This window comes from Bos grunniens, chromosome 21 (genome assembly GCF_055505025.1).
Source record: "Bos grunniens cultivar Pamir isolate PY7600 chromosome 21, Bosgru_T2T1.0, whole genome shotgun sequence".
Taxonomy (NCBI): Eukaryota; Metazoa; Chordata; class Mammalia; order Artiodactyla; family Bovidae; genus Bos; species Bos grunniens.
In genome coordinates this window covers 36,612,145-36,639,939 of record NC_141185.1, presented here as the reverse complement: position 1 = coordinate 36,639,939, position 27,795 = coordinate 36,612,145, and the positions used below count along the sequence as shown (strand labels likewise).

At 47.2% G+C, this 27,795-nt stretch overlaps 2 protein-coding genes across 2 annotated transcripts in view; one reads left to right on the top strand and one right to left on the bottom strand.

Moving 5' to 3' along the window:
- The first annotated feature begins 7,118 nt into the window (after positions 1–7,118).
- The window catches only part of LOC147349390 (cytochrome P450 1A1), a 37,005-nt gene continuing 16,328 nt past the window's right edge, over positions 7,119–27,795 (top strand). The window contains exon 1 of the mRNA XM_086363805.1: positions 7,119–7,139. The gene's annotated coding sequence lies outside the window, so the exon portion shown is untranslated. The remainder of the gene's footprint in view (positions 7,140–27,795) is intronic.
- Positions 12,150–18,904, bottom strand: LOC147349391 (cytochrome P450 1A2). The gene is made up of 7 exons (XM_086363806.1): positions 18,791–18,904; positions 16,815–17,654; positions 15,916–16,036; positions 15,359–15,448; positions 14,966–15,089; positions 13,310–13,396; positions 12,150–12,604 (listed from the first exon to the last, which is right to left on the bottom strand). Exons 2-7 carry the CDS (start codon positions 17,643–17,645, stop codon positions 12,307–12,309), a joined length of 1,551 nt encoding a protein of 516 aa, XP_086219932.1. The 5' UTR covers positions 17,646–17,654; positions 18,791–18,904; the 3' UTR covers positions 12,150–12,306.

Sequence of the window (27,795 nt, the reverse complement as noted above, 5' to 3'; positions counted from 1 at the left end):
CCCCACCGGGATTCATGTCACACCCTGAGGATTCTCTGAACCTCCAAAGTGGGCATGGTGTGGGTCCACAATAAGATGAAGTTCCTGGGGGGGTGGCCCAGCCAGGAGTACCAGTAGGCTGGTGGGGAGTGGGGTGAGGGTGGACATGCAATTCAGAGCTAGCCCTGTGGGGTGTATAAGGGTTATAAGAGAGGGGGCACCCTCTCTCTCGTGGTGCGCGCACACGGGCCAGCACGATCCTAGCGTGCCAGGTGCATACGCGTGCCTGAGTTTGCCAGGTGTGCGTTCAGCTGCAACAGCACGCCAGCCGGGTATGTGCGTGCTTGCAGCCAGGCGTGTGTTTGCAGGTGTGCCCCCAGGGCCACGGGAGTTGCTTGCTCGCATGCTTGAGAGTCCTTCCTGCCGTGGGAATTGAGGAATCTCTCAGGCCCCAGGTTAGCACGTCCTCAGAGGTGGGGGTGGATGTGGGGAGGCGGCCAGTGGGGTAATCAGGCAGGTTTGCAAAGTGTCTTTCTGCTCCTCCCCCTTGCTGGCAGTGGTCACACCTGAGAGCATGGAAATCTGGACTGGGCGATGCTGCCTGCCTGGACAGGTGGAGCCAAGACCTTGCCCAGGGCTTTGGTGGGTCGTGGTGTCCAAAAGGAGTCATGGAACAAGATGCAAATCAGACGCAGCTGTGCGCTGGGCTATAGCACCCACCCCATAGCCAGGCCAGGAGGGCCCAGCTCTGCGGACAGTCCCACCCAGTCCACTGACTCCCCTGGCTGCCACGTGGGGACACGGAGGCCTGGACAGGGTGTGTCTTGTCCAGAGCCTCTGGTCAGCAGCCCGTCAGGTGTGAACCCTCTGAGATATCCTGCCAGGTGTGGTCAGGTACAGTGGAAGTGCCCCCCACCCCCATATCAGAGGGCTCCTAGTCTGAGGGTGGAGGCACTGGGCATACTGGAGTGAAGGTGATCGTGCGTGAAGGAGAAGTCGGGGGTGTGAGTGAAGATGCTGCTACATCAATGGAACCCCGAGGACCAGAAGGGCTTTTCCAGGGAGAACATCCGTGGCTCCCCCAGCAGTGTGCCCTGTACTCTCTGTGGGGTTTTCTGGGGCCCTGACCTCATCTCTGTCTGCAATATAAGAGTTTTGGCTGAGCCCTGAGCTGGAGCCTTCTCTTTCTTCCATCTTTCCTGGCTCAGCCCCTGGGCCCTGACCATCCCTCGGCTGGCTTCTTGTGTTCAGTCACTCAATCAGTTGTCAACACTTACCAATCGGGACTGCTCTAGCCAGGCCGCACTGCGGCCACAGAGATGAATGAGAACAGGGCCGTAGACTCCTGCAGGAGGACCCAGCCCAGCCCCTGGGGAGGGGGGCAGGAATGCCTCTGAAAGGGGGTAGGGGTGGCCAGTCCAGGTGCAGGAACAGAATGTACTGAGAGTGAGAGGCCTGGAGTACACAGGTGCCCCCCCTCCTTGAGCAGCATGGGGGGTCTCCAGCCCTCCCTAGGGCAGACATCAAGGCGGAGGAGGCCAGTCCCACTGGGAGGTGAGTTTCCTTCCCGCAGCTCCTTCTCACGCAATGGGCCGGAAGGGGTTGGGGGCCCATTGTTCCCTGGCACGCCAGCACCCCTATCCCTTCCCAGCTGCTGGGTGGGGGGAGCAGTGGAAGGAAGTAGGCTGAGCCCAGGCCCTGGCAAGACCTCTGAGAGGGTGCGGGGTCCCAGGAATGCTGGCTCACTCATATGGGGCCTGGGATACACACAGCTGCTCAAGCCACATCCAGATCCTGAGTTCAGTCCTGCCTGAGACTTTCCCAGTATTCCTGGTGTGTGTGTGCATGTATGTGTGGAGCACTGACTTAATACCTGACGTATTATACACTCCATCTCCTCCCCAGCCCTGTGGGGTAGGATTATTATCTCCAGTTGCAAGTTGAGAAAATATAGACCTGGGAAGGTTATGCAACTGGCCCAGGGTGTGTGGGGGAGCTGAGATTTAGATTTCTTTCTGTGAGCCAGCCTCCTGCCTTATCTCCTCGCCCTTTCCCAGGCCTTGCTGGAGATCAGACTCTTATTAATTACCTGCCCAGGAGGAGTGGGAGGGTGCAGAGGCGAACGGTTGACCTGGGGAAGCATATTGAGTATCACCATGTTTCTAATACTAGAAACGTCACTGGCACACAGGACCTAAAGGGAGAGTGCAGGTGGCCTCAAGGGAGACCAGAGGCTGCCTCCCCCCTTAGTGAGGGTTAGGTGCATTGGGCAGGTGCGCTGCGTGCTAAGTTGATTCAGTCATGTCCAACTCTGTGCAACCCTATGGACTGTAACCCCCCAGGCTCCTCTGTCCATGGGATTTTCCAGGCAAGAATACTGGAGTAGGTTGCCATGCCCTCCTCCAGGGGATCTTCCTGACCCAGGGATTGAACCCACATTTCTTATGTCTCCCACGATGGCAGGTGGGTTCTTTACTTCTAGCACCACGTTAGGCAGGCTCCCCACTCAAAAATATCCCCTCCCCTGCACAGCCTAAGAGTTGCTGCTACAGCTACAGATCCTTGAATTATGTCCCCAATTTCAGGGGCATCTTGTGAATCAGGTGTTACGTTATGGGTCGAGGGGTAACCAGAGTGCAGGGTCTTGGGGAGCACATTTTGAAAGAGGGTATCATTAAGGGATGGAGAACTCAGCTCAGGGTGGAGGAATGACCTCTGGTGGCAGCCCCCTCTCATAGAGAGGAGCCAATGCCAGGGATAAGGTGGAGGGCTGACTCAGGGATTGACTCTTTGAACTACATAAAGTTTGCAGTACGAAAATCCAGCCTCTGGTTTCCCCTACCCAGATGGTGCACTCACCACCCTTCTTTCAGAAGTCTGCTCCCTCCTCAGATTTCTCTGTCAGTTGGAACATCTTTTCTTGGGCAGCAAGTTGCCTTTGGACTAAGACTAATCTGGGCAGATCTGGGGTGGGAGGGTTTCCTAGTGACTGGGTTCATTTGCATAGGGACCAAGGGGATCCTGGGCAGAGGTCACCCTGAGGAGAAGGAGGAACCAGGAAGGACCACCCACCCCAGTGTCACACTCCTTTTCAGAGAAGGATTGAGCTGGGCCAACAATAAGAATAGTTATGTTTTACTAACTGGTTGTGTGTGAGCTCAGTCGTGTCCAGCTCTTTGTGACCACACAGACTGTAGCCTGCCAGGCTCCTCTGTCCATGGAATTTTCCAGGCAAGAATACTGGAGCGGGTTGCTATTTCCTACTCCAGTTTTATTAACTACACCACAGTAAAAAAAAAAAAAAAAAGAATAGTGATGTGTTTTTTTTCCAATTTGCCAAGAAACCCAGCCTTTTGGAGTCTCAGGGAGTACTGAGGATGAGGGTAAGATTGCTTTGCACTAAAGGCATGGGGAGGAGTGGGCAGGGCAGGAGAAGATGACAAACGGGGTCTCTTATGTGGCTCTGCTAGCTTTTTTCTACGCCACTGTCTTTCCTGGGCCTGGTTTGCAGGGTCTACCTACCAAGGTGGCAGGTGTGCTGTGACTATTTGGACCAAAGGTAGATTCTGTTCTGAGGGGACCCAACGCTGACTGACAAATGGGTGGTTCAATCAAACTCCTCTCTCAAGAACCTGAACTGAGGGGTTGTTTTTTAATTTAAAAATAAAAAAAAAGTTTTATTTGGCGGCACCAGGTCTAAGTTGCAGTGCTTGAGATCCTTGATCTTCACTGCGGCACGAGGACTCTTTATTTGAGGCATGCGAACGGTCAGTTGCAGCATATGGGATCTAGTTCTCTGACCAGGCATGGAACCTGGCCCCCCTGCATTGACAGCGAGGAGACTTAGCCACTGGACCACCAGGGAAGTCCCACGAACTGAGTTATGTAAAGGAAAGTGCTAGTTAGGGGTGGATGCCTCTGATAAAAGGAGTTGAGAGTCTGAGCTGGACAAGATAGGAGACTTTGAAAAATCACTTAATTTCCCCTGTTAGGCTGACATGAAATTCCCAGCCCAGGGCTTTTCCCAGTATAGGGGTCTCCCCACCATTTCATCTTTGCCAAATTACCCTTCCCCAGTGCCCTGCACCCCGCAGTTTGCCAGATTCTCGTGTGATGTTGCCCATAGCAGACCAGGGATCATTGCCAGTGGCCTGATCTTGGTTTATGGTAAGACCTCAGAGCTGGCTGAGGATGGGGGATCAGAGGCCCAGTGAAAGGGAGGGACTTGCCCAAATTTACCACACCTATAACCTGAGTTCAGGGCTCCTAATCCTCCAGCCCAGTTTTCTCTCCAACTCTTCACACGGTTCAATGATCGTATTGCATTTCTGAGCTGCCCTGTTCTAGCCAGACAGTCCTGGCTAAGGAGGTGAGGCAGGGGAATAGACCCAGCTCTGAGTCCCTCCCGCACCAGTTCTGAGCCTTGTGTTCCTTATCTCTAAAGGGGTGGTCACAGTATCTGCCTTCTGAGGTTTTTGTGAGAACAACCTGGGATGATGTATGTCCAGGGCCTGCCCAGAAAGGGACAGGACAGAACTGTTTCAGTCTGCCTCCAGCCTGCTGTGGGAGGCAGAAGGTGCATGGGGGGCAAAGTCTCCGCATCCCATTTCTGCTCCTTTGGCCCTGGCACGAAGGGAACCCTAAGTCAGCCCAAGTGAGTTAAAGATTGGCCAGGTGTGCGTGAGAAGCTCAGGCCAACTTCTGACCACAGGGAGCCAGCCAGGGCAGTGACCTAGGGTGACCGCCGCTGGGCCTTGACTGAGTCTTGGATGGGCAAAGTATGGTAGTGTCTGTTTGTTGCTTGTTGGGGGTCTTTACAAGGGGACAACAGAGGATGAGATGGTTGGATGGTATCATCGACTCAATGGACGTGAGTTTCGGTAAACTCTGGGAGCTGGGGATGGACAGGAAGTCCTGGTGTGCTGCAGTCCATGGGGTCACAAAGAGTCGGACACAACTGAGAGACTGAACTGAACGTGTGCCGATAGGGTGCCTTAGTGGAGTTTTCCAGTAGTTAGAGGCTCCAGAAGGATAGGACCATGTCCCTGACAGACTGGAGCTCCCAGAGCAAGGGCCCATCTCCTTGCTCAGACAGGGAGGTGTTTCTTGAGATTCCCAGGCCTGGGCTGCAGCCCAGTTATTAGACTGGGCCTTGCAGAGCAGGCTCATTTCCCTCTCAGACTGGAGCCCCCCGGTAGGGCTGCTGTCTCCTTCCTCAGCTTGCGACATGCAGGAACGGGTCTCAGGTTCCCAGGATAGGACTGTCCTCTCCCTCGGACCACAATTCCCTGGGGCAGAGCTATGCCTCCTTCGTCTGACAGGTGAGCTGGCTTTCCTCAGAGGTTTCCTTGAGGAGTTTGCTTTGGGTTTGAGGACAGGCCTGGAAACAGACAAGTGGAGCTCAAGTGAGGTGCTTTCTTCCTCCAGGACTTTAACAGAGAATCTGGCTGGTTTTGTTCTTTTTCTTTTTTTTAATTAATTAATTAATTTATCTGTGGCTGTGCTGGGACTTCATTTCCGTGTGCAGGCTTTCTCTAGTTGCGGCGAGTGGGGGCTAGTCTGTAGTTGCAGCGCATGGGCTCCTGACTGTGGTGGCTTCTCTTGCGGCAGAGCATGGGCTCGAGGCACGAGGGCTTTGTAGTTGTGGTGCACAGGCTTATTGCCCAGCAGCATGTGAGATCTTCCCACACCAGGGATCAAACCCGTGTCCCCTGCATTGGCAGGCAGATTCTTTACCACAGGACCACCAGCGAAGTCCTGATTTTACTCTTATATTATTTTCTTCAAAACCGCAGACAGCCATGATTATTTCCAGAAGGTTGGGGCAATTCAGCCACTGGATGAACACTTTGGAAATGAGGTCTGGCTTGTTTTCATCTCATCTCTGCTGCTGCTGCTGCTGCTAAGTCGCTTCAGTCATGTCCGACTCCGCGCGACCCCATAGACAGCAGCCCACCAGGCTCGCCCGTCCCTGGGATTCTTCAGGCAAGAACACTGGAGTGGGTCATCTCATCTCAGAGAACTGCAATTTGTAGGACATATATGTAGGACAATATGTAGGACATATTTGTTTCTAATCTTGATTAGAAACAAAGAAGGCAAAAATTAACTGAAGGAACATGTCAGCAAGAGTGCAGATGGAGTGTATTAGGTAGTAGCAGTCCTGTTGGCCGAAGGTGGCATTGCAGCTTAGCCCGTAGTCCTTGTGGTTATCGCTCAGAAGCGGTAGGAAGTGAGGTCCAGCAGTCAAGTATATGGGCTAGTTGGAAAGGGGTGCTGGCAGGATCAAAAGTCAGTAAAGTCCCTCCTAGGACCTCCTAGGACACCTAGGGACTGGTCACCATCTGAGCCATCTTCTTACTAAATTTTCAATTTGAACTATTTAGTGGCTATTTTTCCTACAGAATACATCTCTAATACAGGGATAAGAGGCAATAGGAAAAGAGGATTCACTTTGCAGAACTCACTCGACTGCCCATGTGGATGAAGCTATTTCAGGATAGCTGTGTGGGCACAGCCGTTCTTCTCTGTCATTCTCTTCTACCTCCTAGGACCCTCCCTGAGAATTCTTCCATCATTTTCCCTAACCCGCCAAGGGAGTCACACTATACCCAGTCGGTCTCTCAAGTATAAAGATGTGTCCTTGGAAAGAGCCTTGGGCTGGACGGGCAATAAGGAGGCAGGTGGTCAGTTCAGATGTGTGTGGGAAGAGATGAAGACCAAGTCTTAGCATCCTCAAGTTCTGTTTTTCTGTATCCATTTTTGTGTGTGTGTGTGTGTGTGAAGGGCCTTGTTCATACATATGAAACATAATGAACAGGAACTTCCCCGATGGTCCAGTGGCTAAGACTCCAAACTTCCAATGCAGGGGGCCCGGGGTTCCATCCTTGGTCAGGGAACTAGATCTGGAATGCCACAGCTAAAGATCTTGCATACCGAAATTAAGACCTGGTGCAGCCAGATAAATAAACATTAAAAAAAAAAAAAACATAGTGCATAGGTCTCTCATTTTGTGAAGACCAAAGAAAACTTAGTATGCACTTAGAAGAGAGTGCTCTTATAAGATGGAAGTAATTCTGCTCTCTGCCTCCATTTTGCAGGTGGAAACACTGGCGCATCGGATGGGAAGAGAGGGCTCTGGAACTACAGATATGAGCATGGTGAGTGCACCTCCCCCAGGGCCCGATGAAGACAGGGGACAGCCTGGGCCTTTGTTCCCTAATGTTTTTGCAATATCTTTGTTGGACTACTTGCCTTTTGTGTTCTTAATTGATAGGCCATTTTTGGAACAGTTTTAAAGTACTGAGAGTGCCCGTGTACCTGCCTTCCCTGCTCCCAGTTTCCCCTGTTACTAACATCTTGTATTACTTGCAATAATCGTAATCATTTTACAATTAGTGAATCAGTATTGATACATTTCTAGTAACTAAAATCCATAGTTTACAACAGGGTTCATTCTTGTTGTACATTCTTTGGGTCAAGACAAATGCCGTGTACCCACCGTTATGGCACTGACAGAATCATTTCACTGCCCTAAAACCGCTCTGTGCTCCTCCTGTTCATCTCCCCCTCCTCCCGGCCACCTTCTTATCCTTGAACTTGCGGCAACCACTAATCTGCTACTGTCTCCATTGTTTTACTTTTTTCAGAATGTCATATAGTTGGATTCATAAAAATGGTAACCTTTTCAGATTGGCTTCTTTCAGTTAGCAATATGTGTTTAAAGTTCCTCCATGTCTTTTCATGGCTTTTATCCTTGTTTCCTTTTATTGAACACAATACTTTATTATGTTTTACTTGCCTTTAAAACCTTAGTAAAATATGCATAACAAAATTTACCATTTTAACTATTTGTGTGTCAATCAGTGGCATTAAGTATATTCACGATGCAACTATTACTACTATTCATTTCTAGAATTTTTCATCATCCCAAACAGAAACTCTGCAGTTGTTAAACAGTAACTCTCCATTCTTCCCTTCCCAACCCCTTCCCCAGCCCTTGGTGACCTCTAAAATTCTTTCTCTATAAATTTGCCTAATCTAGATACCTCACGTCGGAGAAGGCAATGGCACCCCACTCCAGTACTCTTGCTTGGAAAATCCCATGGACGGAGGAGCCTGGTGGGCTGCAGTCCATGGGGTCACTAAGAGTCAGACATGACTGAGCGACTTCACTTTCACTTTTCACTTTCATGCATTGGAGAAGGAAATGGCAACTCACTCCAGTGTTCTTGCCTGGAGAATCCCAGGGATGGCGGAGCCTGGTGGCTGCGGTCTACGGGGTCGCACAGAGTCGGACACGACTCAAGTGACTTAGCAGCAGCAGCAGCAGCAGATACCTCACATAAGTGGAATCATATAATATGTGTCCTTTTGTACCAGGCTTATTCCACTTAGCATAATGTTTTCAAAGTTTACACATATTGTAGAATGCCATTCCTTTTTCATGGCTGAATACCATTCCATTATATGTTGATGCCACATTTTATTTATCCGTACACCTGTTGTTGGACACTTGGGTTGTTTCCACCTTTTAACTATTGAGAATAATGCTGCTCTGGACATTTCTATGCAAGTTTTTGTTCAAACACCTGTTTTCAGTTCTTTTATATAAATACCTTAGACTTGTTGGGTCACATGGTAATTATATGCTTAACTTTTTGAGGAACTGCCTAACCATTTTCCACAGGGATTGTATCATTTTATATTCATCCTTGTAATGCACAAAGGTTACAGTTTTTCCAGGTCCCCACCAACATGTTAATGTCCATTTTTTAAATTGTGATATAATTGACATAACATTATTATAGTATCAGATATAAAACAATGATTCACTATTTGTATATATTGCAAAATGATCACCACACAAATCTAGTTAACATAAGTCACCACACATAGTTACAATTTTTTTCTTGTGATGATTACTTTTAAGATTTACTCTCTTAGCATCTTTCAAATATGCAAAATACTATTGTTAACTAAAGTTACAATACTATACATTACATTCCCATTACTTACTTTATGGCTGGAAGTTTGTACTTTTTAACATCCTTCACCCATTATGAAACCCCTGTCCCCACCCCTACCTCTGGCTATGACCAATTTGTTCTCTAGATACGTGAGCTTGTTTTTTTTTTTTTTGTTTGGGGTATTGGGACTTTGTGTTTATTTTTAGATTTCTCATATAAGTGAGTTCATATGTTATTTGGCTTTCTCTGTCTGGATTATTTCATTTAACATAATGCCCTCAAGATTGATTCACATTGTTGCAAATTTTAATTATATAATATATGGATAATTAATATATATAATGTATATAATTACAGATTCATGGGGCTGGAAGATCCCCTGGAGGAGGTCGTGGCAACCCACTCCAGTATTATTGCCTGGAGAATCCCATGGCAGGTTATGGTCCATGGGGTCACAAAGAGTCAGACATGACTCAAACAACTTAGCATACACCTCTTATTCTGTCAGTCGGCCTTTTTGTTTTGTTGATGGTTTCCTTTACCATGAAGAAGTTTTTTAGTTTGGTGTAGTCCTGTTTGTTTATTTTTGCTTTTGTTCCCACTGCCTTTGGTTTCAAACCCAAAAAATCACCACCAAGACTAATATCAAGGAGCTTACCACTTATGTTTCCTTCTAGTTTTATGGTTTCAGGTCTTATGGATATATCTTTGATCCCTTTTGAATTAATTTGTGTGTGTGGTGTAAGATAGCAATCCAATTTCATTCATTTGCATTTGACTGTCCTGTTTCCCAACACTGGTTGTTGAAGAGACCACCCTATCCCCATTGGATATTTTTGACTCCTTTGTCAAAAATTGATTGACCATGTATGCATAGATTTATTTCTGGGCTCTCTGTTCTGTTCTATTGTGTCTGTTTTTAGGCCAATACCATACTGTTTCGATGACTATACCTTTGTAATACAGTTTGAAATCAGAGATTATGATGCATCCAACCGTATTCTTTCTTCTCAAAGTTGTTTTGGTTATTTGGGATCTTTTTTTATGCTTCTATGCCAATTTTAGGATTGTTTGTTATGTATCTGTTTAAAATGCCATTGGAATTCTGATAGGGATTGTCTTGAATCTGTAGATTGCTTTGGAAAGTATGGACATTTTAGAATATTAATTCTTCCAATCCATTAGCACAGAATATCTTTCCATTTATTTGTTTCTTCTTCACTTTCTCTCACCAGTGTCTTATTGTTTTCAGTGTGCTTGCATGTGTGTTTGGTTGCTCAGTCGTGTCTGATTCTTTGTGACCCCATGGACTATAGCCCAGCAGGCTCCTGTCCATGGGATTTTTCAGGCAAGAATACTGGAGTGGCTTAACAAACTCTTGACTCCTATGTCTTTTGCATTGCAGGTGGATGCTTTACCTGCTGAGCCATTGGGAAGAAGTCCAATTTTAAGTGGGTTTCTTTTACCTCCTTAGTTAAATTTATCTGTAGATATTTTATTCTTTTTGAAGCAATTGTAAGTGGGATTGCTTTCTTAATTTCTCTTTCCAATAGTTCACTATCAGTGTATAGAAATGCCACAGATATTTGCATATTGATTTTGAATTCTGAAACTTTACCGAATTTGTTTATAATTTCTAGTAATTTTTTAGTGGAGTCTTTAGGGTTTTCTAAATGTAATATCATGTCATCTGCAAATAGGACAGTTTTACTTCTTCCTTTTCAATTTGGATGCTTTTTAATTTATTTTTCTTGTCTAAATGGTCTGGGAAGGACTTCCAACACTATGTTCAATAAAAGTAGTGAGAGTGGGCATCCTTGTCTTGTTCATGATCTTAGAAGAATGCTTTTAGCTTTCACCATTGAGTATGATGTTAACAGTGAGCTTATCATATATGGCCTTTATTATGTGAGGTACATTCCCTCTATATCTACTTTGTTGAGTTTTTTAAATATCAAAAATGGGTGTTGAATTTTATTAAATGCTTTTTCTGCATCTATTGAGGTGATCATATGATCATAGGTTAGTTTTTTTTTTTTTTCCCCCCACACTGCACAACTTGCACAATCTTAGTTCCCCGACCAGTGATAGAATCTGGGCCCTGTGCAGTGTAAGCATGGAATCCTAACTAGCAGATTGCCAGGGGATTCCCAAATAACAGTCTAGTTTTTAATTTTTATTGTAGCCATTCTGCTGCTGCTGCTGCTGCTGCTGCTAAGTCGCTTCAGTTGTGTCTGACTCTGTGAGACCACATAGACGGAAGCCCACCAGGCTCCCCCGTCCCTGAGATTCTCCAGGCAAGAACACTGGAGTGGGTTGCCATTTCCTTCTCCAATGCATGAAAGTGAAAAGTGAAAGGGAAGTCGCTCAGTCGTATCCTACTCTTAGTGACCCCATGGACTACAGCCTACCAGGCTCCTCCATCCATGGGATTTTCCAGGCAAGAGTACTGGAGTGGGGTGCCATTGCCTTCTCCAGTAGCCGTTCTAGTAGGTGTGAAATGGTACCTCGTTGTGTTTTTGATTTGCATTTCCCTAATAACTAATAGGGCTTCCCAGGTGGCGCTAGTGGTAAAGAACCCACCTGCCAATGCAGGTTAGACATAAAAGACATGGGTTTGGTCTCTGGATTGAGAAGGTCCCCTGGAGGAGGGCATGGCAACTCACCCCAGGATTCTTGCCTGGAGAATCACATGGACTGAGGAGCCTGGCAGGCTGCAGTCCTTGTGGTCACACAGAATTGGACACATGCATGCAATAACTAATAATGTTGAGTATTTTTTCATGTACTTGTCCCTTTGCATATCTTCTTCAGAGAACTGTCTATCTGTGTCTTCTGCCCCTTTCTTTTTTTAGTTTTGTTGAGACATGACTGATGTATAGCGTTCTGTAAGTTTAAGGTGTACAGCATAATGATGGACTTATAAGCATCATGAAATGATTATCACAATAAGTTTACTGAACATCTATCATCTTGAATAGATACAAAATTAAGGAAATAGAAAAAATTATTTCTTGTGATGAGAACTTTTAGGATTTACTCCTAACAACTTTCATATATAATGTACAGTAGTGTTAATTATATTAATCACATTATATATCACATTTCTAGTACTTATTTACCTTATAACTGGAAATTTGTGCCTTTTGACCACCTTCATTCAAATTTTCCCTCCCCCACTGTAACCACAAATCTAATCTCTGTTTCTATGAGGTTGTTTATTTTTTGAAGTATAGTTGGCCTACAATTGTATGGTATATATAGCTGTTAATTAAAAAGAAAGAAAGGAAAATAAACAAGGTTCCTCAGTGACCCCCCACCCTTCCCTTCCCTCTGCCTCAGAATGCCAGCAACTTCTTCACTTGATGTGGAAGCGCAGCCGTGCCTGCACGTGCTCACAGCGGGCATGCTTCATGGTCAGCCCATAGGTGGGGGTTAGGTCCACTTTCACACCTGGTGGCACGCTGAACTCCAGCCGCTGCAGCAAGATGGCCAGGAAGAGAAAGACCTCCCACCTGGCCATGACCTCCCCTATGCACCGGCGCTTGCCCATGCCGAAGAGTAACACTTTCTCGCTTGCCGTCTTATCAATGGTGGTGCCATCAGACGTGAGGAATCTCTCTGGCCGGAACACAGATGGGTCCCCCCACAGCTTCCTGCAAGATGAACAGAGGAAGTGGAATCTCTGGGTTGGGGAGACCCTTCAGGGGAAAGGCCTGGTGGGGGGGACTTCTGTGTTAGAATAGATCTAATAGAGCAAGGAAAGGAGAGTGGAGAAAGGAGCCAAACTGTTTTCTGATGCTTGTTTCTTTACATAGCTCTCTCTAAAATCACCAGCCTTGGAAATAGTGCTTTTTAATAGTAACTTGCTATTTTAAAGAAATCATACTTTAAAAGAAGTTCAAAGAAGGAACATCTGTCCATCTCTATCCTACTCAATATACAAAGGGGACCAACAGTCCATCCTCGTTTATGCTTATGGTTTTGTAGTAATTATCGATAGCATCTTTTTTTACGCTCAAAAGGGCCCTAGTTTGGATGGTAAATTATATGATTCTTCTACTTATCAACTAAGGTGGGGTTATCCAAAGAAGTCCCTAAGTTATTCACATCAGAATCACCTGAGGTACTCCACCTTACCACCCGATGCAGAACGTTGGGGTACAGAGCACCATAATCTATAACCAACTTCCTAGTCAATGCACTAAAGGGAGAAACATGGACCTACATTTTACGCCTTAGAGCAGGCTAACTAGCCATTGAGGCAGCATTCCTTTATTGTGTAACCAGTTCCTAGGGGGCCGAACGGCTTTCCTGACTGCTGAACATCACACATTTTCCAGTGGGGGATGTGTACTCACGGGTCATGGTTGACTTGCCACTGGTTTATGAAGACACAGCGTTCCTTGGGTATGAAGAAGCCATTCAGTGTCGTATCCCTTGTTGTGCTAAGGAGGGAAGAGGGCTCTGTCAGTTTCAGGGGCTGGAAAATTGAGGTGTGTCTCTGGAAGGGTTTCTTTTTTAATCATTAAAAAAATGGACATATAATTATTGGCATCTTTTAAAAACTTTTTTTTGGTCCCATGCCTGTGGCATGTGGAACTTTATCTCCCCAACCAGGGGTTGAGCCCACATCCCCTGCACTGGAAGGCAGAGTCTTAACCCCTGGATCACTGAGGAAGTCCAAAAATTGACATATAGCTAATTTACAATGTTGTATTAGTTTCAGATATACAGCAAAGTGATTCAATTTATCTGTAAAACTGAATCCCAAACTCCTAATTTTATCTGTAAAACTGGATCACCTTGCTGAAACTAATTGAAACAAATTAGTTTGTTTCAAAGTTTGCTGAAACTTTGCTGAAACAAATCACATCCAAAACTAATACAACATTGTAAATTGATATACACGTATTCTTTTTCAGATTCTTTTCCATGATAGGTTATTAGAAGATATTGAATATGCTTCCATGTGCTATATAGTATATCCTTGTTGTTATTATCTATTTTATATATAATAGTTGTATATACGTTAATCCCAAACTCCTAATTTCTCTCTCCAGAAGTAGGGGACAAAACATGGCAAAGACTACAGGGGTGGGAGGGCAGAACACGCAGTCCTTACCTGTGGGGGTGGTGAAGGGGACAAAGGAGGAGAGTAGGAAGGTCTCCAGGATGAAGGCCCCCTCCCCCACCTTAGGAGGTTCCTGCGCCTACCTCCACCCTACTCCATTAGCCTGCCCACCGTGGTCTCCCCACTGTATACTAGGAGGGAATATCAGGAGCAAAGAAGGGTTGAAATGGTTCTTCCCCTTTCTCAGGTCCTGCTCTTCAACAAATGTTTATTAAACTTTTGTCTGTAGCCAACTCTACCCTTGGCCATTCTCCGGAGCTAAATAGCAGGGAGTCTGGGCCAGTCCTGGGGAGTTCCCAGTCTGGCTGAGGAGTTAGGCCTCTTCCTCTGGGAATAACTAGACCAACATATGGACTGAAGTAAGTGCTTGCTAACTCTCTTGACATTCTTAACGTCCCAGGACCTAATCCTATAGCACAAATGGCTCTAAATCTTACAAAATATCAGACTGAGGTTATGCCAGCTGGATGAGTCAAGAAAGGCTTCTAGGGGATGGGAAGTTTGTGTTAGAATAGGATAAGATAGGATTCTGGTAGCCAGAGAAGAGGTAGAAGGTATTCCAAGCAGAAGCTCCAGCACAAGCAAAATTGGAGGCTGGCCGGTTCATGTTCGTGAGGGGTGGTTAGGCCAGCCTGGCTGGGTTGAGCATACTTGAAGGAGGGAATGTGAGTGGAGGTGAATGAGAGCTGAGGTCAGAGTTTGGTTTTCTGAGAGCTGGGTACTTTGATCATGTTTGGACTGGATTGGGGCAGAGTAGAAGCCAAGGTCTGGGAGGAATCTGGTGTCATAGCCAGGAAGGAGATGCCAAGGCCAGGGCTGAGAAGCAGGAGGGAAAAGAGGGCAAAGACTTCAGGGATGCGAGGGCAGAAGAAGCAGGCCTCACCTGTGTGGGATGGTGAAGGGGACGAAGGAGGAGTGTCGGAAGGTCTCCAGGATGAAGGACTCCAAATAGGGCAGCTGGGGTCTGTCGGAGAGCCGGGGCCGCCGTGCCCTGCCAACCACTCTGTCTACAGAGCACAGAGGACAGACAAGGCTTAGGGGCTGTCTCCCCTGCTCCATGGCATCTGCATCCCTGTTCATACCAGGCATCACCCTACGTGGTACTATGCAAGTTTACAGGTCTGAGACCCAGTGACCCTCCAGTATCTTCTAGGCAAGGATGGGCACCACCACATGCCCAGGGCTTAGTAGACACATAACAGCTGTATGTAGATTGTACAGATGACCTTGGACCCCAAGGCTTCCCTCCACCAGAGGGCTGGGGGACACCACATACCCAGCTCCTCCTGGATCTTTCTCTGTATCTTAGGATTTGTCACAAGGTACATAAGGCTCCAGGAGATGGCTGTTGTGATGGTGTCAAACCCTGGACAACATGGGGCATGGTGAGGAAGAAAGGAAGACAAGAATGAGAAGGCAGTATTTACCAAGCACCCACCAAGTATGTATTAAGCACTGTCTTTCTCTGCTTCCTTCCCCAAAGATCCTCACCTTGACTTTTCTAAGGGCTGAGGCAGAGTCTCCTCTGCACAAACTTGAGTAACTGCTTTTAAGTTTAGCTGCTGGGATTACAAGGGCCCGGACTTATAGACTAAAGAAGCCTTTATTGTTTAGATGGGGAAACTGACCCAGAGGAGGAGAGGGACTCGGCTGGGTTTTCACCGGGAGTTGGTGGTACCTCTGGGGCTCAAACCTTGAGCCTGGGCCTGGTCTCTGCGTCCTGTACCACCTGACTTGTGGTTGATGGGTTATCTGATGGACCCCAGGGCTGGGCAGGGCTGTGGGGTGAGCATCAGGCACTGAGGGATGGAGGGGCAAGAGTCTGGCTCCTACCAGCCCCAAAGAGGTCGTTGACAAGGTTGACAGTCTTCTCCTGGGAGATGAGGCGACTGCTGGCTCGGGAGTCATCCTCACTGTGCTTGAACAGGGCGCCTATGATGTCCTGGACGCTGTTCTGAGGGGGCATAAGTTTAGGGTCACCCCAGCACTCCTGGGGTGGAAGGCTGGAGCCCCTTGTCCCATCCTTTCTGGCCCCAGCTGCTGGCCTCTGGGCAGGAAGTTGAGCTCACAGCAGCAGCTGTGTGTGCTGTCGCTTCAGTCATGTACGGACTGTAGCCTACCAGGCTCCTCTGTCCATGGGATTCTCCAGACAAGAATACTGGAGTGGGTTGCCATGCCCTCCTCCAGGGGATCTTCCCGACCCAGGGATTGAGCTTACGTCTCTTGCCTTGGCAGGAGGGTTCTTTACCACTAGCACCACCTGGGAAGCTCAGTAGCAGCCCTAGGTAGGGCTTAAAGTATCATTTCATACTCCATTGACCCTTCCTCTCAATAACTCCAGGGGTCCAATTTCACAGGAGGAGGTTGGTGTGAGTACAGGGAAGCAAAGTGACATGTGAGCTGGGAATTAGCCTCTGTCAGGGTTCAGGTTCCTGTAAAACAAAAGCCTTCTCCTAATAACAGCACCCCACATTGCGGGCTCTGCCAGGGCCCCATGCACGGGGTTACCTCTCTGGGGCTTTGAGCAGCCCTGAGAAGGATGCTGTAGGCCTGAGGAAACTGAAGCCAGAGAGGGAGAGGGACTGGCTCCAGGTCACACAGCTGGTCTGAGGTGTCCCAGAGACTTCCTGGGCCTTGGCCACACCCCAGCTGTGTGGGTGCCTTGGTGCTGGGCGAGTGGGGCCACACCCAGACTCTAGGGTGCCCTCATGCCACCTGCACCCTGGGCTTACCTTGTCAAAGTCCTGGTAGTGCTCCTGGACAGTTTTCCGCACGAACTGCAGGAACCTCTGGTTGAAGCTCTTGAACCTTTGCAGAGCCGGGTTGGGCAGGTATTTAAGGATAGGGAAGAAGTCCACAGGATTCCCGGAGCTGGCGGATTCCACGAAATCATGGCTGCTCTCCACCAGACTGAGCATCTCCTTACTGCTCTGGGGGAAGTGCTGCCCGAAGCACATGGCACCGATGACGTTGGCCACTGATGCCACCACATGGCCATAGGGGTCGAAGCGCCCAGGCCCTGACATCAGCTCCTGGAACTTGCCCAGGAGGGCCTCAGCCTCCTTGCTCACATGATCCTCCAGGTAACAGGAGGAGGAGGAAGATGGGTCTGAGGCCACAGAGAAGGTGTTGAGAGCATTCTGGGCCAGGCGTCGCCGGGCAGCCCACACTGGTCCAGAGTCTGGGTTGAAGGTCATGCTCTGGCCATCAGTGACCAAGGTGAAGCTGTAGAGGTCGGGCCGGCCCTTGAAATCATCGCCCTGCCGCACGAGGGCCTGCCGGACGGTGTCCAGGCCGCTGAGCACCAGCACGGGTGTGCAGCCAATGCGGATCTGCAGCACGTCCCCATAGTGCTGGCTCAGCTGCGACAGGACCACGTGCGGGTTCTTCCCCAACGTCAGCATGTGCCCAAGTAGAGGCCAGCCCCAGGGCTCCGGTGGACTCTTCAGGCCTTGAGGGACCCGAGGCCGCCAGGTCCTGACCACCCAGAATACCAGGCAGAAGATGGCAGAGGCCAGGAGAAGCTCCATGGCTGAGAAGGGACTGAGTTGGGACAATGCCATCTGTACCTACTGCAGGGGAAGAGGAAGGAGGGGCGAGATGGAGCCATTCATTCACTTGTTTATTCAGTCAATAAGCACTTGCTCACATTCTTTCCTTGGTTCCCAGCCAGACAGATTGAGAAAGACTGAGTTACATCCAGTAAATTACGTAGGTTCTGCATCCCAGGACCTCATCCATGGTGCATCACAGAATCTGAGGCCTGGAAAGGAGCCCTGAGCTTCCCAACGTGAGTGTCTGAACTCCCAGCCCTGGCCCTCCCCTCTGCCCATCACCTGTTTCCAATTCTGAGGCCGGTGTGATCACTTCAAAACGGGGAAGCACTCTTGCGAACCCCAGTGCAGGGTGTATGCTGGGCATTGTGCCAAAGGGAACCTGCCTGGGGACCCTTCCTGCTGATACCTCCTCATACCTTGGGAACAGGGAGCTGCTCCCCTCTTCGCAACACTGATGAGACCAAGGTCCCAGGGCTCATGCAAATGGCTTTTGATGCTGTCTTCCCTAGGCCATTCCTTATTAAGACCCAAAAGAGAGGACAAATCCTCATTCTCCCAGTCTTTTTTCTTTTGGCTGTGCAGCTCACTATGTGGGAATCTCAGTTCCCAGACTAGGGATTGAACTGTGCCCCCTGGAGCGGAAATGCAGAGTCCTAACCCCTGGACAACCAGGGAAGTCTCTCACATCTCTCATCGCTTTTAAATGTTTATTTATTTGGCTGCCTTGGGTCTTGGTTGCAGTGTGTGGACTTATTGCTCTGTAGCGTATGGGAGCTTAGCTCCCCGACCAGGGATTGAACCTGCGTCCCCTGCATTGCAAGGAGGATTCTTAACCACTGGACCACCAGGGAAATCCTCCTCCCACAGTCTTGAAGGCTGAGGCTGCACTTCAGCCAGGCCAGGGCTATCCTCATGCCAGGTGGGGAGCCCTACCCACCTCTCCACTTGTCACACTAAGGGTCCCTAGACAAGGCCCAGTCTAAGCTTCTCATTTAACATTGGGGAAACTGAAGTCTGGAACTGGGCGGCAAGAACTAGAACTCAGGCTTCCTACACCTAACCCAGGGTCCCTGCATCCCTCTATCTCGAGTGGTTCCCCGGATATTTATCGGGGGATCCCAAGGGCTAAGAAAGGGGCCCGAGAAAGGTACCTGTAGAGGCAGGTGCTGGAGGTCAGCAGGATTGTGGGGGCTGATCCAGAGCTTCTGGCCCCAGATGAGGGACTTTTATAAACAGCACCCCTTTCAGATTGGCCCTGCTGTCCTGGTCACCTGATAGCAGAGTGGCCGAAAAAAGTTGAAAGGATTAGCTCTTGGCCTTGGGCCACAAAACCCAGCTCCACCTACCTCCCAGGGCCCAGGGGCAGCTCTTCCGGGGATAGGTGCTATGTCCCTGGGGAGGAAGATCCAGCTCCTCTCAGGATCCAGAGTCAGGAGGGAATGCTTCCTTCTCACATGGGCAGGACAGGGTGCCAGGAGTGAAAGCCCTCTGGGCTAGTCCAGACCACTTTCCCATTGTCCTCAGGAGGAAGGCCCCTGCCTGGGCACTCCATCCAGGCTTGTCAGTAGGGTAGGCTCCTGTAATGCCCCTCCAACAACCTGTGAAACCAAATAAAGCATAGGCATGTTCTGGCCATCACTTCATGGCAAACAGATGGGGAAACAATGGAAACAGGCAGATTTTATTTTCTTGGGCTCAAAAATCACTGCAGATGGTGACTGCAGCCATGAAATTAAAAGACGCTTGCTCCTTGGAAGAAAAGCAATGACAAACCTAGACAGCATATTAAAAAGCAGAGACATCGCTTTGCCAACAAAGGTCCATATAGTCAAAGCTATTGTTTTTCCAGTAGTCATGTGCAGATGTGAGAGTTGGACCATAAAGAAGGCTGAGTGCCAAAGAATTGATGCTTTTGAATTGTGGTGATGGAGAAGACTCTTGAGTCCCTCGGACAGCAAGGAGATCAAACCAGTCAATCCTAAAGGAAATCAACTCTGAATATGCATTGGAAGACTGATGCTGAAGCAGAAGCTGCAATACTTTGGCTACCTGATGTGAAGAGCCAACTCATTGGAAAAGACCTTGATGCTGGGAAAGATTGAGGGCAGAGGAGAAGGGGATGACTGAGGATGAGATATGGTTGGATGGCATCACCAACTCAATGAACATGAGTTTGAGCAAGCTCCAGGAGACAGTGAAGGACAGGGATGCCTGGCAGGCTGCAGTCTGTGGGTTCACAATGCGTCTGACATGACTTAGCAACCGAACAACAATGTTCTGGCCACCTCTGAATTCCAGCCTGGGTCCTTAATCTGCAAACAAGAGATGGTGAGGATCATATATTCTAAAGAGAAGCTCCCTCAGCCTCCTCCCTCTTGGTGAGAGATGGTAAAAGTGGATGAAGAAAATTCGTGCTGTGGGCTCTTCTTCACAGCAACTAGCTTGGAATCTTCAAAGTGGTGGATTTCATTAAGAAAAGAAAAAAAAGAAGATGGGGCGTTTTCTAGAGCAAAGAGACTAAAGAGACACAACTACCAAATGCAGTATGTGAAACATGTTGGACACTGGATTTTAAAAAGTGTATTTTTAAAGCTACAAAAGACATTAGGGGAACAACTGAAGACATACGAACAAGGATTGGAGATTAGATGATATTATGGAATTAATGTTAATTCTCTTAGGTACAAGCCTAGTATCATGATTAGGTGGGGGAATATTTTAGAAAATATTCTTAGGAGATTAACATTCTTAGGAAACGAATATTATAAGGGTTTTTGGGGGTGGTGTTTGTTGTTTCATTTTGTTTTTGGCTTGCCACGGGCCCGCCACCAGACTGCCAGGGAAGTTCTCAATACCATAATGTTTAGGGGATGAAGTGTCAGCATGATTTCTGCAGTTTACTTTTAAATGGTTTTCTTCAAAAATATACAACCATCTGTTTATCTCTATAGAGAGGAGAGAGTAGACAGGACAGATGTCAGCTCTCTGAGAAGGTATGTGATTGTCTACGGTAGGAAAGGGATCCTTGAGGTGGAGGGCTGTTGCTTGGTAAGGAGTCCCCTGGTGGTTCTCTCCTCCCCCAGCTCACAAAGCCAAGTGAAGGAGTTCAGGAGACTCAAACCCTAAGAGCGGGATACCTGTGGGAAGGGAATGCCTCCGCTGTAAGTGCAGATGGGCAGAAGTGGGGTGAGGAACCTATGGCCTTTGTGTGTCTGTCACACGCTTTACAGCACTCCATGCTTATGGGCCCAGTGTTGTTGTAAAAGCTTTATATTTGTTAGAAAACATTCCCAGTAATCCTGTGGAGTGCAAATTAATACTATTGTCAGATTACAATGGGGTAAAAGAGGCACAAAGAAGTTATACAATTTTTTGTAGGTCACATAACTTCCCTGGTGGCTTAGATGGTAAAGAATCTGCTGGCCATGTGGGAGACCTGGGTTGGAGAGCCGGATTCGATCCCTGGGTTGGGAAGATCCCCTGGAGGAGGGCATGGCAACCCATTCCGGTATTCTTGCCTGGAGAATCCCCATGGACAGAGAAGCCTGGCAGGCTCCAGTCCATGAGGTCACAAAGAGTCGGACACGACTGAGTGACTAAGCGCAGCACACAGCAGTGCATTAGAGCTGGGACGCTAACCTTCAGGAGATTGTGCCCCGGCCCACAGCATGCACCTGCTTGACATGTGTCCCTGGATCTGGGGGAGACTTGTGGACACGAAGGCTGAGCAGAGCAGCCTGTGATGACAGGGGTAGCAGAGGGCAGCCTGCATAGCCCAAGCAGGGTACCTTACCAGCATGTGAGTCTCCTAAGGGCTGGGTGGACATGCTGAAGGGAGCTGGACTTGAACTGCATGGATGAGACCTGGCTACAGAGGGGAGGGGACCCCAGCAGTGACAGGCTACGGAGAGTACTTTGTGAGAATAAGCTGAGGGTGAGCAAGAGGTCAGCCAGAGTCCAGCATCTGTGCTAGGAACTGTTTGATGAGGAGGACACGTTGGGGCTAAAAGGCACTCGATGAAAAGCTGGCAGTGGAATGTCTGCTACACACAAGGGCATTTGGAGCTAAGAGAGAAGATAAACAGCACCAGCCAAACAGAAAGAGATTGGTTCATCTTCCAGCACCCTCCCTCTTTCCTCTCCCTAGTCGGGGGTGAGGAGGGTGTGAGGTGGGATGATGGGGGGTAGTCGGGACATGGTGGGGACCGGGGTAGGGGAGTGGGGAAAGAAAGTGCAGAAAGAGAGTGTGTCTCTCCCCTTCCCACAAACCAGAAATTTCACGTGAGAAGCATTTTGATTTACTTAGGACTGACTGGACTTTTTAATTCCTAAAAAACAAGAAAGCTGTGAGATCAACCTGTGATGATGTCAAAGGGCAAGGCTGGGGAATCTGACAAAGGCACAAGGCCTGTTGGAGGATCGTGGCTGAGAGGAAAGGAAAGCTGTTTTATCTTTGTATCTGCTTTGGGTTTAGCTCACTCTTATAAAATGATTGAGGTTTGAGGTTAGGGTAGGTTTAGTAGAAATCGACTATTTCTGTCTCTCTCTCCTCCTGTCTTTTCCTTCCTCTCTCTCTCTAATGATCTAAAGTCATACTTCATTCAGATTTTCATTTTTTTTCCTAATGTCCTTTTGTCCTTTCCTGTTCTCAGATCTCATCAAGGAGGAAGATATGTTACACAGAGTCATTGTTTCTCTAGGCTTCCCTTGGTTGAAATGTTTTTCAGACATTGTTTTTTCAGAACTGGACAGATATTTGGTAGAATGTCCAGCTATTGGGATTTGTCTGATGCTTTCCTCAAGGTAAGACTGGGCTTATGGGCTGTTGGTAGGAAGACCACAGGAGAAAAGGGCCGTTTTCATCACATCATATTAAGGGTACATACTGTCAACCTGACAGGAAGGTTGATGTTCGTAGTGATCAGCTGACTGAAGCAGAGTTTACCAGATTTCTCCACGGGAACATCACTCATCCTCGGTCTCCATATTGTGCTGTTTGGAAGGAAGTCACGTGCATAGTCCACATCTAAGGACTGGGGGTTCTGCTCCCCTCCCTGAGGATGGAATCTCTACGTAAATTATTTGGACTTCCCTGGTAGCTCAGGCAGTAAAGAATCTGCCTGCAGTGCAGGAGACCTGGGTTTGATCCCTGGGTCGGGAAGATCTCCTGGAGAAGGAAATGGCAACTCACTCCAGTATTCTTGCTTGGAAAGTCCTATGGACAGAGGAGCCTGGCGGGCTACAGTCTATGGGGTCACAAGAGTCGGACATGACTCAGTGACTAAACCACCACCACTGCGTAAGAGATGATTTATCTTTTTAAGTAATTTCTTAAAACTTGTTATTGAATTACAAGATACAGAAAAGTGCAAATACTCTGTACAACTCAATGAACATTTTATAGACTTCACAAAAATCATGTAGTCAGTTCTAGGATTAAAAGACAGAATGTTAGGAGCACCCTAGAAACCGTTCCCATGTTCCTTCCCCAAGGGGAACAATGACCCCAATTCCTAATGGCATAAATTAGCTGTGTCTGTTTTTGTTTTTCATGTAAATGAAATCATGCTGTGTACTTTTTTGGCATGGAATTTTTATAAAAACTAATAAATTTCATTTTTTGGTTGTTGTTGATTGAGTTTATTGTTATTTTTGTTTGATTGAGGTATAATTTACCTATAGTAAGATACAAGGATGATAAGTGAACATTTCACTGAGGTTTTGATAGGGGGTACACTCATGTATCCAATCCAATATATAAGGCAAAATAAAGAATGTTTCCATTACAACAGAAACTTTCCTTGTGCCCCTTTGCAATCAGCTCCCTTGCCTACCCCCACAAGCAACCACTTTATGAATTTTTAAAATCATAGAATAGTTTTACCTTTGTTCAACATAAAATTTTTGAGATTTATCAAGGTTGCCTGTTAGATTTCATTTTTTATAGCAGTCTTAGATTTGTGGAAAAGTTGGGTGAAAGAACAGAGAGCTCCAATATGCCTCCTCCTCCTCCAGTTTCCTCAATTATTAACTTCTTGCATTACTGTGATACATTTGTTGCAATTGGTGAATGAATATTAATACAATATTATCAGCTAAGTCCAGAGTTTACATTAAGATGCAGTCTATATGTTGTACAATTCCATGAATTTTTTCATTTTTAAAACTGTGGTAAAATATAAAACATGAAATTTATGATTTCAAACATTTTTAAAGTGTATGATTCGGCAGACTGTGTACTCTTTGGTTTCTGGCTTCTGTCATTTATTCTTTTTTAGATGATTCAGCCACGATGTCGGGTGTTATTGTTGGGTGTAATTCTCGTTGCTGTATGGTGTTCTAATATGAATACACATAATGAGTCCTCATATAAATACACAATGAGGTATCCATATCCATTCAACTGTCGATTGACATTTGGCTTGTTTTCCATATTGGGCTATGATGAGCCCTGCTGTTGTGAACACTCTCGCACATATTTTTGTACATATTTCTGCTGTCTATGGACCTACGAGTGGAGATGCTAGATGACAGGCTAGGCTAACTCAGGCTTGCACTAGAGTTCTGTGCTAGTAGATCCTAGCACTGAACAAGTTTCTGAAATAGTTGAACCAATTTTATTCCCACTGGCTGTGACTGAGGGTTCAATTTACTTCTCATGCTCACCACTACTGGATTGCTTTTAATCTTTTTGACTCTAGCCTTTCTGGAGTGTGTGTTGACTACTTCCCTTTTTAAAACCCCTCAAAGTTCCCAATAGATTTCAGGATAAAAACCAGACTCCCTTGCTTGGCACCCAAAGGCTTCAGCGGCAGCTCTTGCTCGCCCTCTCTGGCTCTGTTTGCCACCACGTTCTGGTCCCATTTCCATTGTCTTTCTCCACGTGTTGATCCCTTTGTCAGCTGCACCCCATCCTGTGTTCTCTGGCTCCTCATCTTTTTTTAGGTTGAAGTATAGTTGCTTTACAATGTTGTGTTAATTTCTGCTGTACAGCAAAGTGATTCAATTATATACACATTTACCTTCTTTTTTCCAAACTTTGAACTTTTTACTTTGTATTGGAATATAGCCTATTAACAATATTCTGGTAGCTTCGGGTGAGCAGTGAAGGGACTCAGCCATACATATACACACGTATCCATTCTCCTGCAAGCCCGCCCATCCCATCCAGGCTGGCACGTATATATACTTTTTTTTTTTAATATTCTTCTCCATTTTTGTTTATCAAAGGATATTGAGTATAGTTTCCTTTGCTATACAGTAGGACCTTATTGTTTATCCATTCTATACCTGCCCCTCATTTTATACCCTGTTCAGCTGCCCCATGCTGGCTGGGTTCAACCCCCTCCTCTGAGGTCCCACAGACCTCCCACAGGCCTCATGCTACCCTCCTCAATAAGCACCTGTCATGCTGTTTCCCCCTTCAACTGTGAGCTCCTTGAAGGTCAGGGCAGCTTCTGCTTTTCTTCAGATCTCTAGTATCTAGCTCAGGGCATGACACACAGCATGTATCCTGAAAAAGATCTGTTGAATTAGGGTTAGTGTTCTCAAGTAAGAATGCTAACCTGTTTAAGAGCTTTGTGAAAACAACTTTGGGCATTTTCCTGCATTGGTTTTCTGGAACTTGTAAATAATAATCCTTACAGTTGAAATTTACTGAGTACCCACTATGCCCCAAGCTCTGTGCTCTATGCTTAACATCAGCCATCTCTATCTGAGCTTCACAGCAACACTCTGAGGTGGGTACTGCTACTGGCTTCATTTTACAGTTGATGAAATGAAAGCCTGAAGATGTTAAGTAATTTTTCCCAGAACTAGAGTATGGGAGAAAAGCGGTTCAGTGAGCATGGGGTGGGGAAGAGGGCTAATCGGGAGGTTATCATGAGAGAAGGGTGATTTAGAGTTGACTATCCAGAGAGGAGTCTAGGGAGACACAGGGTGGGGCTCAGGTTAGGGTGAGGGAATGGGCACCTGTGGGTCACCTAACAAGTTTATTTAGTGCACATTCACCAACCTGGCCAATGATCAGAATGCAGTAACTGGCAGCCTTTCCCCCTGCTTCTTGTGGGCGAGTCCTCTGTGACCCTCATCATTCCATTCTCATCTCCGACGTGGCTCTGGCCACTAAGAGCTGTAGTTTGGGGCCAGATCATCACTTAATCTAAACCCTAAATCAGACTATGGGCCCCTCAGAAACAGAGGCTGAGTCCCATTTATCTCTGTGCCCAGACCTGGCAGAGAGGAAAGACCTTGGTGGACACAGGTGCTGTGGGAAACACAGGCAAATAATTAAAGCTGAAGGGGGAGGGTGTCTCATAATCTATTACATAAAGACCGGGAGCTTCAGTCTTGGACATCTAATCACCTGCTGCATGTGTCCACCCAGAGGCCCCAGCATCCTCAACATGTCCACATGGATGCTGTCTGTCAACCTCCCTGCCGAGACACCTTCTCTCTGGGTTATCACCCTAGCCAGAAACCTGGGAATCCTCATAGACTCCTTCTCTTATTCACCTCCCACCAAACTCTCAAGGTTCTACTGCCTGAACACCCCTTCTCTCCATTACTGAGGCTTTGCCTGGAGGTGACTCTCAGTGCCACTTCCTGCCTGCACTTTTGGTTCCCACTGTCTTTAACTGGTCTCACTGTCTCTAGGCCAGTGTTTTCCAGCAGAACTTTCGGTGATAATGGAAATGCTCTATGTTTGTGCTATTCAGTAGGGTAGCCACCAGCCACATGTGGCTGATGAGCACTTGAAATGGCTGGTACAACTGAAATACAAAGTTTTAATTCTGTTCAATTTGAAGTGTAAGTGGTGAGTGAGTACTGTATTGGAGGGCATGGTTCTAGGCTCCTCCCATCCCATCCCTACTACCCAGCCTACATCCTGCTACCCAAATGAACTTTCTGAAATTGTGCATCTGTGCAATCCGTGCAGAGAAGGCAATGGCAACCCACTCCAGTACTGTTGCCTGGAAAATCCCATGGATGGAGGAGCCTGGTAGGCTGCAGTCCATGGGGTCACTAAGAGTCGGGCACGACTGAGTGACTTCCCTTTCACTTTTCACTTTCATGCATTGGAGAAGGAAATGGCAACACACTCCAGTGTTCTTGCCTGGAGAATCTCAGGGACAGAGGAGCCTAGTGGGCTGCCATCTATGGGGTTGCACAGAGTCAGACACGACTGAAGTGACTTAGCAGCAGCAGCAGCAGCAGCAGCAATCCGTGTGTGTGCTCAGTTATGTCCGACTCTTTGCGGGCCCATGGACTGTAGTTCGCCAGGCTCCTCTGTCCATGGAACACTGGGATGGGGTGGAGTGGGGTGCCATTTCCTACTTCAGGTGGTCTTCCTAACTCAGGGATCAAGTTTGCATCTCTTGTATCTCCTGCACAGGTGAATTCTTTATCTCTAGCACCATACTCCTTTCTTCTTCTTTTAGCATCATATTCCTATGTAAAATCCCTTAGTACTGATTTCTTAAGACATTCAGAAGCCAAACTCAAACTCCTTAGGTCAGCATGTGAGTCATTTCCTACTCACTTCTTTCACATCATTTCCCATTACACTCTTCCTCTCACGCATCTTTCCCATCAGTCAGAAGGAACTCTTAGAATTCTCCTAATTTTCTGCCTCTGGGCATTGTTCCCTTTGCCTGGAATGCCCTACCCTCCTCCCAATCACTTCTTCCCCATCCAACAAACACGGTCATGGAAATTAATTGCTTCCAGGTTAGAAACGATTACTTATATTGCAGTACTATGATGCAGGCATGACAAAACATTCTCATCTCTCCATTAAAGCAAATCCTCCAAAACTCAGCTCCAGGTCCACCTGCTGCAGGGTGTCCCGAACCCTATTCTGGGTGAGATCCTCCTCCATTGGGCATAGCTCTCTCGTGGCACAAACACCACGGTGCCATATCACTTTGGTTTCATTTGCTCTCTCTAGACTATGAACAACTTGAGACAAACTGTGTTCTCATTCACTCAGTTTTCAGTACAGTGCCTGCTACATCGTGGATGTCCAACTGTAGTCTTTGAGCATAAATTATGTTGCCAGCCACTGTTCTAGGAGGATACTTACAGCAGAGAATAAGACAGATCTTGTCTTTGTAGAGGAGAATGACAAGAGAACAAACAGATGAATGAGATTATT